The 13,842-nt window shown below is 45.7% G+C and overlaps 1 protein-coding gene across 1 annotated transcript in view; it reads right to left on the reverse strand.

The window, feature by feature from the left end:
• Positions 1–732: 732 nt before the first annotated feature.
• The window catches only part of LOC147614121 (dihydrolipoyllysine-residue acetyltransferase component 3 of pyruvate dehydrogenase complex, mitochondrial-like), a 72,956-nt gene continuing 59,846 nt past the window's right edge, over positions 733–13,842 (reverse strand). The window contains exons 16-17 of the mRNA XM_086780655.1: positions 1,431–1,523; positions 733–1,236 (exon numbers count right to left, since the gene is read on the reverse strand). Of these exons, the coding sequence (XP_086636781.1) occupies positions 1,166–1,236; positions 1,431–1,523 (164 nt within the window). The 3' untranslated portion in view covers positions 733–1,165. The remainder of the gene's footprint in view (positions 1,237–1,430; positions 1,524–13,842) is intronic.

Below are 13,842 nucleotides of genomic sequence, written 5' to 3' on the forward strand. Positions count from 1 at the left end.
TTGAGTGCGGATAGTTTTGATGCCTGGCGCCTCTTCAAAGAAAGGAATCCAGCCACACCCATCACCAATCTGCTAAAGCGGGAATCTTATGCCCAGCATCTCTATGATGTAGCAACTCAGCCCATACCACAGCCACAGATCCCATGCCCCACTTCAACCTATCTTTTCAACACTACTATGTCACTAGGCCTCTATTGAAGCTGCATGATGGCCGGGCTATAAGGGTCAAGAGGACCTTATGGAAGAACTTCACATACAGGCAAAAAATCCTATCCCCCTTTCTTGCAGAACTCTTGAATTGGACCTTATGTGCAGACTTTCCCCCATCCACCATCCATAAAGCAAAGGAGACTCCACCGATCACAACAACTATATGACCATTATGATAGGCCATAAAATGGCCAGGATCTATGGGACAGTTTTGGAGGTTGAGAACAGTCTTCAACATCAATAGCAGTAGCTGCACAGTATTACAGCTTCACATGAATCAGAGCGTCTTGCTGCTGCCGCTTCCTACATTGGGCTGCGCCAGTTGCTTGGAGTGGCACTAAATAGGAAAAGATGTATGCATGTGATGTAATGCACGCCTATCATATGCCATACATTTATTGCCCATCATACTCTCTTCAAATGCATGCGATACATTCTCACATATGAACACAAAAGTGGGTTTGGTGTATACAAAGAACAACATAATAGAACCAGTGGGTCTGATGTCAAAGAATAGCAAAATAGAAACATTCTTTTGAAAAATTAACCACCAACGAACTCTGAAAGGCATTCAAAACAGAATCTGCTTGCCAGTTGCTGCACTTTATTGAATGAAGCCTCACTCAGAATTAGGCAGCAAATACATGAATTGGGAGAAAAAAGTGTGCCTCGATTCTGTGAACTCGAAAATCCATAAAAGACTTACCAAGCCTGGCTCCAAGTGGGTTATCCTCACAAGGGCAAAATGAGCCAGGCTGTTTTGGACATAACCCCCTCTACATGTCTTTGCAGCATAGATAATAGATCCTCAAAGTGACCATGTAGCCCAAAAAGTGGCACTGATGCTCTTTATCCTATGGATATTATTGCAAATACACAGGCCCAAATGCCTTGGAAAATACATCTCAGCTGGTCTTATAAGCAAGCAGAAGAGAACTTCCACACCCACGGTCCTTTAAAGAAGTAATGTGATCGGATCCTCGATGTATCCCTTGAAAGCACCAAGCCATCGAGCTCCAATAGCCCCTAAATTGAGATATTGTATAAAGTCAGATTAATTGGTTGATTAAAATTGCTTTATACACCTTTGCAAATAGCAATATCAACAAAGACTTGCAAACAAAAGCATCATTATTCTGGATATGATTAGAAGCAATCCAAGCAAAAACTCACAAACAAACACATCGTTATAACCAACCTAATCATGGGCAGAAACTCACCATCCACAACTCGATGATCACAGCTCAGTGTAACAGACATGAATGATGCTGTCGTGAATCCACCCTCCAAGTCACTTACAACACGCTTGTCAGCTGCAGAAAAAAGTTAAATCAAAAGCCCATCAAGTCATATTATTCACTAAAGACAAAAATAGAGCCGCCCACCCAGGAAAGGGAAGATCTCATTTACATGTCCTCACAGGCAGAGTGGATCTCCCCCTTCTAGAACCCCAATCTGTCCAATGGGTAAGGGATCTGTTTGTCGAACCCTGAACTTTCTTGAAGCCAGTAGAAATGCAGTAATGACTAATTTTGGGGTTCTACAATACTGGCATGAGCTGATATATAAAGCCAAGTTGTTTGATCCTTGGAAAAGGTCATTCACTTTTAATAAGAAAGCTTTCAACAAATACGCTTATAATGACCTTCACAAGCTTCCAGTTTTCACTAGGATGCTATGTGGGCCATTGTCACCAATCTGATATAGACTTGTACATTTTTGACAAGCCTGTCCTAGAGGGGCAAGGAAGGCTTAAGCCATACCCTAGAGGGATAAGATTATCCTAGAGGAATAACCTTATCCTAAAAGGGATAAGGAAGGCTTGTTCCAGCAGTGAGCAAGAGAATTGGCAATGCTTTGAAAGATAGTGGATTGTATGTGTTCATTAGTAGAAGAGCTCGTCAATTTGGTCCACACATTTAACTTGAATGGTTGGATGACTGGAAATAATGTGTGCGCAAGACTTATTTTTGGGTGTGGACGTTGCCTGAGTTTATATTGCATATGGAATCTTTTGTGGGCACCTGGTGGGCGGAAAATCTGTGGGCAAGTATGTATAGAATTGTATTATGACACTTAATTCGTAAATGTTTATGGGTATTGCAGGACTCAGGAGGTAAGCATCCCTTTGACTTTCTTGAAACATGAAGTGAAAGAAAATAAAGCACAAAGCAATATTTATAATTTTTGAAATTTCACAAAACAAAAATAACATGACATTTAGCTTTATGGCACTAAATCATTTGTGTGGTGTTATTTATGTTGGTACTGAGTCTTCAATCTTCCAAAGCTTCAAAATCCTCAATCCTCCAACACTACATATTGTGACTACGGACCTCTGGCCACTCCCAAACCATAGGATTTTCGGGGAATAATGGCCCAGTTGAGAAAAGAGGTGAGAAGAGCAGCCTTTTGATTGTAATTACAAATGGCCTTATTGCCTCAACAGATCAGCCACACATGTAAGCAGTTGTTTACAGATATAGTTGATCCACCAGCAGGTGCTGGCAGCAGGTACAACTAGTACGTGTAGGTTGGGCAGTAGTACAGCAGGTACAGACAGAATGTACAATAGGTAGAGGCAGTAGGCAGCAGGTACAGATGCTGCTGCAGCAGATACAGGCTCTGTATGGCCAGAATCAGCAGGCACGTGTGATGCATGGGCAGCAGCTCTTCAGCCGTAGAGGTTGTGAGGATAGAGAAGCGTGGCCAATGTTGAAGGTTGACCTTTGGGTAGAGGAATTTGCCATCTTGCACATACAGTTGATAAGGTGGGTCCTTACCCCATAGTCCTCAAAACTTGGTGTTGGCAAGGTAACCTTTTCCAACCCCATTGACAACAATGTTGGAAGAGTTGGTTGGCAAGTTGGGACAGTTACATTACTAAGCTTGTCCTACCTAGTTGTCAATGCAAAGATCGAGAATCGTCCCAAGTGCCACTGTGTCGTTGCCATTGTCGTGCATCTTCAAATAACTTTTTCTCATGTTGTGATCTTGCACAAAATCTTACTTGTGCATGTAAGCTTGTCTATGGAATACAACTAACCCTATGACATGGTGTTGGTGAAGGAGCTAGGATTAGCCCAAGGTGGGCATAGTCACAAGGGACGTAGGGGACTGGAGGATGGGCCATGGGGACGCTGTGTCGGGACGTGGTAAAAACGGGGACGGTCGGGGACAGTCGGACGTCCCCCCTAGAGGCGTCCCTCACAAGGGACGCGGGGACGGATCTGGGCAGGGACGGTGTGGGGGATGGATCCTAGGGGGACAGTCAAGTGTCCATTGGGCAGTCTAATGGTCACTTTTATGACCATTGGGGGACGTCCTCTTGGGACCCTTTTTGGGCCATAGTTCAAGGCCTTTGGCCCCTAGTCACAAGGGCCATAGTGGCCCTCTTGGCCCTCCTTTTGGGCCTCCAGCCTCTCCCTCTTTCCTTGCCTCTTCGAGTCTTCAAGACTCTTGCCTTGCCTCTTCAATCTTCAATCTTCAAGACTCTTGCCTCTCCCTCTTGCCTATCTATATAAGAACAAGCGCACACACACACCTTCAAGCCTTCTAGCCTCTAGAGTCAAGGAAGTTCAAGTCTCATTGCTCATTGCTCAAGCTTCAAGCCACACACACAAGCACTCTCTCCCTCAAGCCTCTTCAACTTCCAAGCCTCTCACACAAGCACTCTCTCCCTCAAGCCTCTTCCAACTTCCAAGCCTCAACTTTCAAGCCTCAAGGAGTCGAGCCTCGAGTCAAGCCTCACTCTCTCTCCCTCTCTCAAGCTATCAACTTTCAAGTGACAAGCCATCGTCAACCATGGCATCCTCCTCATGTGCCGGGGCTTCCCGTAGAAGGACGACGCGATGGACATGGTGGGAGGAGGTTAACTACACCCATAGTCACCAGAAACGTTTTTGAGTTTTCAAACATTTCGAGTTTTGAAGGTTTTTGTCCGTCACCTACAAAACCGCAAGTTTTGGAAATTCTCCCTCTCAAGCTAACAACTTTCAAGTGACAAGCCATCACCAACCATGGCATCCTCCTCACGTGCCGGGGCTTCCCTTAGAAGGACGACACGATGGACATGGTGGGAGGAGGTTAACTACACCCATAGTCACCAGAAACGTTTTTGAGTTTTAAAACGTTTCGAGTTTTGAAGGTTTTTTTTCAAAAGGTTTTGTCCGTCACCTACAAGATCAGGGTAAGGAGGGCAAAGAGGGGGAGGAGGAGGAGGGGGCAGCTGTGGAAAGTGCTCATTGCTTAGAGGGCATAGGGGGCAGCAGTCGGCAGCAAGGGGCATAGGGCGCAGATGTGGAGCGTTGGGGTCTCCAGCGTGCGCAGATGTGGGGCCTGGGTGCATCAGCGTGGAGACTTACAGCAGACTTGCACGAAGGTGAGGCGGTGATAAAAGCGCGCAACGGGCAAATCGAGGGCAGTCGACAGTCGCACGCATTTTTTGGGAGAGAAAAAACGAAAAAAAAATGACTTTTTAAAAGTGAACAAAACATTTTTTCCAAGGTTTTGAAGGTTTTGTAGAAACGATTTGTCACAAAACGTTTCGCAAGTTTCGCCAGACCAAAACGGGTTTTTTGGTGACTATGACCACCCCATCCGCTCATGGAGGCGGTTCTCGGCCATGGGCATGCAAGCTTTGCCTGTACCGGCGAACGGGTGGCACCGACAAAGTGTGGGCCCACCTCTTGCATGAGAGTGGGCATGAGGTGCAGTTTTGCACGAATGTCACGCCCGAAAAGAGAGAACTTCTAGACAAGCTTGCCATCTACAAGGGGGTCGAAGCCTCAAGAAGGACACCACGAGTGGCCGTGGATCCCGTGACGATGGGGAGAGGAACTCAAGCCTCTATGATGGAGTCATGTGGTGGATCGGGCCGATCGACATCATGCACGCCATCACCTTCACCATCGAGTCGAAATGTTGCTCCATCCATCATGCCGACACCCTCCATCTCCACGGCCTCTCAACTCTTGCACAGCCCACAACGACAATCAACACTTGGGGAGAACTGGAATCCCAAGTTGAAGGAGGAGGTGGATATGGCGGTGGCTTGTTGCTTCTTCCACGACTCCATTGCCTTTCAAGCGGCTAGGTAAGTGCGATCCCGGATTCATCATTCATGTTTTCATCATACTAGTCTCCTTCAAATAAGTAAATTGCTTTCTTGAATAGGTCGGAATACTTCAAGGCCATGGTTAGGAAGATTGGGGAGTATGGCTCAACCTATACGCCCCCCTCATCTGAGAGCTTGCGCACTACATTGCTCGAGAAGGAGAAGCACATTGTAGAGCGGCCGACAACACAAAGCGGCAATGGGAGAGGAATGGAGTCTCCCTCATTGTGGATGGATGGAGCGACACTTGCAAGAGGAGTATTCATGGCGTGGTTGCATATTCCCGCGAAGAGATGTACTTCATCTCATCTCACGATGCATCCCGTAATGGGAAGAGCACGGATGTGTTTGCGGCGGAGTGGACTACCACCATGGAGATCACTGGCCCTGAGCATGTAGTGGACTTTGTTGCGGATGGGGAGCCTTCAAATAGGGTGGCGGGAGCTATCCTCCAAGGTATGTATAGACATGTCACGGTGTCCTTTTGTATGGCTCATTGCCTAAACAACCTCCTTAAGGACATAGGGGCATTGCCATGGATCAGCCTGCTCATTGAGGAGGCCAACACCATGGTCTCCTTTGTCCTCAACCACCAACGACTTCGGCATGAGTTCAACATGAGATCCTCTCTCCCCCCTCAAATATTCCGACACCCGGTTTGCCTACAACTTCCTCATGTTGGGCCGGTTGAAGGATTGTAATGGTGCTTTGAGGGGGCTCTTCCTTAGTGACGAGTTTGTCGACACGCAAGAGTCCCATACAAAAACTGGTCGAGAGTGTAGGTTACGGGCGGATGACGCCTCTTGGTGGGAGAGTGTGAAGACCACTGATGCTATGGTGAGGCCCATAGTCCACCTATTGAGAATTGGAGATGCTATGCAACCGTGCATAGGCAAGCTCTACGAGACCCTAGATCACATGATAGAGAAGTTGAAAGACTTCGTGCCTGACGAAGACAAATACGAGGAGAACCACGCCTTTGTGTCTAGGGAGGTGGAATTCCTACTACTCTCCATTGCATGCTGCTTATGTGGTGGACCCAAAATTCCAAGGCAACAAGCAAGAGAGTGACCGAGAGGTGGACCGGAGCTACAGCAACTGGCCATTCACATACTTAGCCACGCTGTCAGCTCCTCTTGCTTGGAGCAACTTTGGAGCACCTACAACTACATTGCCTCTAGGAAGAGGGACCGACTCGGGGTAGAGCGTGCCAATGACCTTGTCTTCGTCAGCGCAAACTTGCGAATGCTTTGCAAGAGCGTGACCAAGAAGGCAAATCCCTTCACCGAGTGGGAGATGAGTCAACAAGAAGAGCAACAAGACGATGAGGTGCAACTGTAGCATGCTCTTTAGGGGCGGTTCACACACATAGTGAATACACATACAAGAGCTCTAAAACCCCAACAATCCTCCCTTCAGTGCGAAGGTGGTGAGACCCGAACCCAAAAGAAAGATACTACCTTCTAATCCCATCAATTGGCAGGACTGGTATTCTATTCCGGTGCTTATTTTTGTTGATTGTTAGCCATATCACATCACCCTGGCTGTGAAGGGCTGCTCTACACTCAGCTTCACATGAAGAAGTTGCCCCTTCCATGAGATCCCCATTCAAAAATGATGTCTTTATATCTAACTTGGTGAGCTGCCAATGCAATGATTGTCCAGGGTCCTAATGGTAGCCATTTTTGAAGTTGGAGCAAAGGTTTCATCATAGTCTATCCCTTTCTCTTGGGAATAGCCTTTTGCAACCAGCGTTGCTTTGTGCCTGTCAATGGACCCATCTGCTTTCCGTTTAACCTTGCACACCCACTTTGTACCAATCACATTCTTGCCAGGAGGCAAGAAAACTAGTTCCCATGTGTTGTTTCTTTGTATGGAACTATACTCATCACGCATGGCTGACTCCCATTGCTCATTGCCATGAGCCTGCTCATATGAGGACAGCTCCTCTTAATAAAGCATGCTACCCATGCAAGCATAATCCGCCTCATGCCTACTATATTCACCTCTTCTTGCTGCCCTTGTTCTGCTATCAAAAGGAGCACCAAGCTTGCTTTCTTCGAGGGTGCGAATCAGCCATTTAGGGACTATTCTAGCCTCTTGTATGGCTGTCTGTTCATCCCTTACAGCTTCATCAACACCTGTATGATGATAGGGTTCATTAGCGGGCTGATTTCCAAGGTCATTCGGAGGTGTTTGCTGTCTCAAACCCTGTTGTTCAGAAATTTCAGAGTGGGATGTCACTTGATGACAAAACAAGTCATCCAGGTCACTTGTTTTGTCACTTGATGACGAAACAAGTCATCCAGGTCACCAATAACTTGCTTATGTGTAGATGCAAGTGGCTGAACCAAATTTTCAGCAAATATGACATCCCTCCTGGTAATAATTTTGTGAGTAGAAATGTAATAAAGTCTATAACCTGTAACCCACAAAAATACATTTCACATCATCCAGCTTGGTTCTTTCATCTTGGGGTACATGTGCATATGCCAAGCTACCAAACACACGGAAGTAGCCTGCTTTGGGCTTATGCTCATGGGTGTGATGGTCTTCAAAGCCTTTTTGGGGTATCTGTTAAGTTCATGAGTTGTCCATAGAATGGCTTCAAGCCAATACTTGTGTGGCAACTCTTTATCTTTTATCATGCATCTTGCCATTTCCATCAAAGATATATTCTTTCTCTACTATACCATTTTGTTGTGGTGTATATGGCATTGTGCATTGATGCTTAACACCTTTCCCCTGCAAGTATGCCTTAAAAGCATTTGACATGTATTCACCTCCACTATCTATATGAAGAGTTTGAACATGGCACTATGCATCGATGCTTCACACCTTTCCCCTACAAGTATGCCTTAAAAGCATTTGACATGTATTCACCTCCTCTTATCTGTATGAAGAGCATGAGTTTTACAACCCGTCACATTTGCAACCATTGCATGGAAGTGCTAAAAATGCATGAACACCTCGGATTTTTCCTTCATTGGATATATCCAAGTGAATCTTCAGTAGCCACAATTCAGCTGCCTGCAAGGCAGTATCATGTACTACTCATAGGTGAAAGACCATTGTATAATGTACTAGTGGAGGCAATCTGAAACAATTTGGAAGGGTCCTTGATGAGACACTTCTCACCTTTGAACTCCACATGCAAACCTTGCATAGCAATAGAAGACACTGACACTAAGTTCTTATTAATACCCAACACATAAAGCACATCCTTCATTTGATTTTGATTGCCATTAGCAAGCACCAAAGGCACCTTGCCTATGCCTTCACACGGATGAAGAGTGGTCTCCACATGAGACACTCCTCCATTATCAACAACCTGCATAGAGCTAAATACATCACGTCTAGAAGTGATATGCTTGGAAGCTCTACTCTGTATGTACCAAATAGGCTGACTTTTCTCTCGTGCACTAAGAGATGACTCATCATTGACCTCTTCTATGGTCACCCAATCATCCTCCACAAGGTTGCGGCTTGCCTGAATTCTCGCTTTTGTCATTTGAGGAATCCACCACATTGCCAGACTCCTTGCCTCCATCCTTCTTCATGTCTTTTTCTTGGGCAATTCTTTTGCGACACTCGTTGATATAGTGTCTTGGCTTGTGACAAAAATGCCATTTACCTTTGTTTTTCTTTGAAGGTTCACCCTTGGCTGAATTATCACCTTTTGAAGATGATTAATTGTAATCAACCTTGGATTTCCCTTTGTCCTTCATGGCAAAAGCCTGTTCACCACCATGAGAGCAATTGGCCCTTGTTTGCTCCTCTTGGAGAAGCAAGCCCACAAGCTTATCAAAAGAAACTGGATCTCTACCACCCCTCATAGACAAATTAAGAGAGGTGTAGTGGAAGCATCCATAGGCACACTTGTACCTGTGCAAACTCTATACTTCGGCGATCGCATCCTAAATTTTGACAAATCCTGGTGTCTTGTGAGTAGGAAACTGGGGTGCACCAGGATCTATGGAGGACGGAAGCTCATCATCATGATGTGCAGTGGAGAGAGATGAGACTTGAGGGAGAGGAAGGAGATCAAGCCATGGAGTGATCCACAAGGATTAGAGAGAGAGAGAGAGAGAGAGAGTAAGATAGAGAGAGATGCAATAGAGCTCAAGTGAGAAAGAGATTGCACAGAACACAATAATTGTATTAGATAATAATACTCCCACCATGTACAATCCTTTCATAGGCACCAAGGCCTCCTCTTCTGACCCTTAATAAGAGGTGGTTCACACCAAAAGACTAAGTTAACCTTCCACACTACTGAGACTCCGACTATTCCAACTCCCACCATGTACAATCCTTTCATAGGCACCAAGGCCTCCTCCTCTTCTGACCCTTAATAAGAGGTGGTTCACACCTAATGTGTTCACACCAAAAGACTAAGTTAACCTTCCACACTACTGAGACTCCGACTATTCCAACACACACCCCCTCCTCCTCAGAGCGAAGGTGGTGAGACCCAAACGCAAAAGCAGCACCCAACCTCCAACTCCATCACGTCACCGCAGAGAGGCGACCTAGCCATGCTATTCCCTCAATCAACTTATGACCAAAGCTGAGATTATTGCTTAGTCACCCCCCGACTCCTAACTGGGATAAGAATACATCTTTGCCTCTTATAGCATCAAAGCTTTACAAAAACTCAAAAAGACATCAAAAATATTCAGATTTTGGGGGACAATCTGGAAAGAGAACCCTTGACTCAAACATAAATAGAAACTAGAAATTGAGGAAGAATCTGCCCCTTGATGCCGATGAAGATCTTTTTTTTTTCGGCGTCGTTTCCAAGATTCCAAAACTTGATGGTCAAGTGTGGGACGTGTACTTGCAAGGAACAGATGCTTCGTGCTGGTGCTTGCAGTGTAGGTAGGTACAATCATTTTTGGCATGAAAGCCACAGTACAAGGAGGGAACCAATGAGTTCCTCCATGATACTTTATGTCAATTAAGTCAATGATATGAGCACTAAGTACCTTACTAACATATGATGTTGTTGCAAAGGAGGCAACCGAAGGAGAATAGGACCAAGTAACAATAAAAGCTATACGGTTTTGATGTTCTTTTACATCAGCTTCATGTCCTTTATGACGTGGCCTTCATGTTGCAACAAGACGTGGAGCTCGTGAGTCGTCACTACTAGACCGAGCGGAGGCTCGCTCAACTAGAGGTAGTGCGGCGGGGCTACACATAGCCACCAATGGTCACGCAGCATGGGCAGTTTGCGCAACACTCATGCTGCCAATGAGGAGGCGGCAAGGCGGCGTAGCACGAGCCGAGCAACAGGTGGCGGCGCACTTTGGGAACTCAAGCCGCCATGTCCAAGGCCAAGCAACCAATGGAGCAGGCACTGCAAACAATGGAGCTGCTGGACTAGTAGTGAAGCCGACGAAGCTGCGGACAGTGGGCACGACGGTAGCCAGAGCACTGTGCGGCCTCTAGAGAAGAAACTAACAGTAGCGCTCAGCGTTCATCAAGGGGGGGAAAAACGCACTAAGCGCGCCTTCTGGAGCAAGAGTAGCAGTCGCAAACGAATGGAGATAACGCGGCCCAATAGGCTCTAATGATGTCTGTAGTAGAAGCAAAGTACTGCTAGACTAGTAGTGAAGCCGACGAAGCTGCGGACAATGGGCACGACGGTAGCCAGAGCACTGCACGGCCTCTAGAGAAGAAACTAACAGTAGCGCTCAGCATTCATCAAGGGGGGGGGGAAACGCACTAAGCGCGCCTTCTAGAGCAAGAGTAGCAGTCGCAAACGAATGGAGATAACGCCGCCCAATAGGCTCTAATGATGCCTGTAGTAGAAGCAAAGTACAGCTGGCAGCAAAGTGGTGGCGCCAGGCGGCTGTGGACAAGTGGTGAACAGTGGAAGGTGATGGCTGCTCTATAGTGATAGTTGCTTGCAGGAGCAAAAAGGTTCAGCGGTGCATCTTGGAGGTGCCTCTAGATAGCAAATGGAGCTCTAGAGAAAAACGCAGAGTTCCCTCTTGCTTTAGCATCAAACACAAAGTTGATGGCTCTAATACCATGCAGAAAATTGGGGTGCATCAAGATCTATGGAGGATGGAAGATCATCATCATGATGTGCAGTGGAGAGAGATAAAATGTAATTCCACAAAACTGTAAAAGAGAGATGTACACATCTGACACCACATACAGGCCAAAATGGGCCGACCCCCCCTCTCTCTCTTGGAGTATTTTTATTACCCAAGGAGAAATATATGATGTACAAGCTTTAGGGGAGCACACACTCTAGATTTATCCACATACAACCATGAATAATTCATATAATCTTACTCGCATTTGGAATGAAAGATCTAGTTGGTTTTATAGACCCATACATAAAGTTGCCTACATGCTTCATCCCAAACTCAATAAACCCAACACTCCATGTGTTCATTGGAAAGATAGGAAACTACTTTCCGGATGGACTTCATACTTGGATAGAGTCTTCACATCCGAAAAACAAACCTCGTAAGTACTTTTAAGAGCTTGATTTGGATTTCCAACTTGTGTTTTTCAACTTTCCAAATCCATTACTCACGTTCCATGTAAAATCAACTTTATGTAGAATTGAAAAGCAAGCTCTTCTCTTTGCGGGTAGTCGAGAGGAGTTTGCCCGTGAGATTGCTTTCAAGGAGGAAGATAGAAGACTTGTAATCACTTGGTGGGAGATTCATGGGCGGTTGTCTCCCGAGTTGCAATCTTTGGCTCTTCGTGTACTCTCCCAAGATTGCACAAGTGGTGCCGCATAGCGCATATGGAGCATATGTTCTCACATTCACACAAAAAAGAGAAACAAGTAATATAAAGCGCTCTCTAACCTTTATACTTAATACTTAAGCTATGCAATAAGTAAATATTTTTTACTCTAACTTCTCAGTTTGCTTCTTTGTACATACTTGATTTAACAAGCTTAGCACAAGTCAATTAGACAAGTTGGTATATGTAAATGCCAATCTTCGTCTTCTTGAGAAGCTCAAAGGCAATGGAGACGCCTTGCAGTGGAAGGTGAAAGAGATCGATAGCAAGGTCCTTGCAAAGCTAGACGTTGGCCTTGAACGTGGGGAGCATATCGATCTCACGTTCATTCAGAAGCACACAGATAAGGAGCTGGCATATGATTTTCTTCAAGAGGATGAGGCGCACTTTAGGGTGTGACTCGTGGCCAAGCTCGTGCTGGGTGTCACCATTTGGTCCCTCACCCGTCTCGACCAGTGTTTTATACACTAGGTGGAGCCAAGGTGTGAACGGGGATTTTCCACTGAAGCAGCGAAGTCACAGGATGGAAGACGGTTGTGTAAAGCCAAGTCTTATCGCAGAACTTATGTGAACGCTTATCTGGCATGTCTTTATCTGAAGGCGGATTACAGGACATGAGTTTACAAGATTTTACTCACTTATATAATTTATAAGGATTTTTGTTCACACTTATTTATAAGTGGGTTTACATATGGGGATTTGGACAAGGAGCGTATACATGAGGTGGACCTGAATTTTTAAGCCATGTGTGTGAACACTTCAAGTGGGCGCCTAATTTTGCATTGATCTTGCAAGCTTATATATATATATATATATATATATATATATATATATATATATATATATATATATGGCGGCTGTTTTTAACCCCAAAAAGAGGAGTTTTATGGTATTTTTGGAGAGGCTGCCACTTTTAGCGATGGGAAAAGAAAGCAAATGCTTAAAATAGAGGGGGTCGACTCTATAAAGAGGGGGAGAAATGATGCGGATACATACAGGGAAGGGGGAACAGCAGTGCTTTTCTCTGGATTCGTTGGCCATACAGGACTTTCAGCAGTAGACGATGTTCTCTTTCTCTCGCTTCCCAGTTTGCTGGTCGTATAGATCGTTGGGCAGCAGCACGTTTCTCTCTTTGGAGTGCTGGCGATACAGAAGCAGTAGCTTTTCTCTCTTTTTCTCGTCTGGTTGCTGCAGAGGACTGGCCGTACAGCAACACCCTCACAAGGAACAGGCCGTACAGTGGCAGTATCCTTCCCTTTGTTGGTCCACAGACTAACCGTACAGCTGTGTGCTTTTTCTTTGCTGGTCGCTTTTCAGAAGCTAGACATACAGTTTCTTCTCTCCCTTGTGCTGCCCGTACAGTGGACAGTAGGCTGGACAGAGTCTTTTATCCCCTTGCTTACAACCCACGCCGTCAGTAACTCTCTTGTAACTCTCTCTCTCTTGTATCTTCAAGTCAGGGGACCCTATGGAGCCAGGGAATTATCGCACTATTATGATTGGTCACACACTAGCACGATTGTATGCATCCATTCTTGAGCAGCAGTTGAGTAGATGGGCAAAGAGAGAGGGCATTCGAGCAGAGGCACAGGCAGGGTTCAGGAGAGGTTTCTCTACTCTTGACCACATCTTGACTCTGCGGGCCATTATTGAGGAGGGCAAGTCGCATGGGCAACGGATTTATTGTAGCTTTGTGGACTTCCGCAAAGCATTTGATACAGTGCCCAGAGCCAGATTGATGA

The sequence above is a fragment of the Cibotium barometz genome, chromosome 42, assembly GCF_041138505.1.
Source record: "Cibotium barometz isolate CiBa-2024 chromosome 42, ASM4113850v1, whole genome shotgun sequence".
Lineage (NCBI taxonomy): Eukaryota > Viridiplantae > Streptophyta > Polypodiopsida > Cyatheales > Cibotiaceae > Cibotium > Cibotium barometz.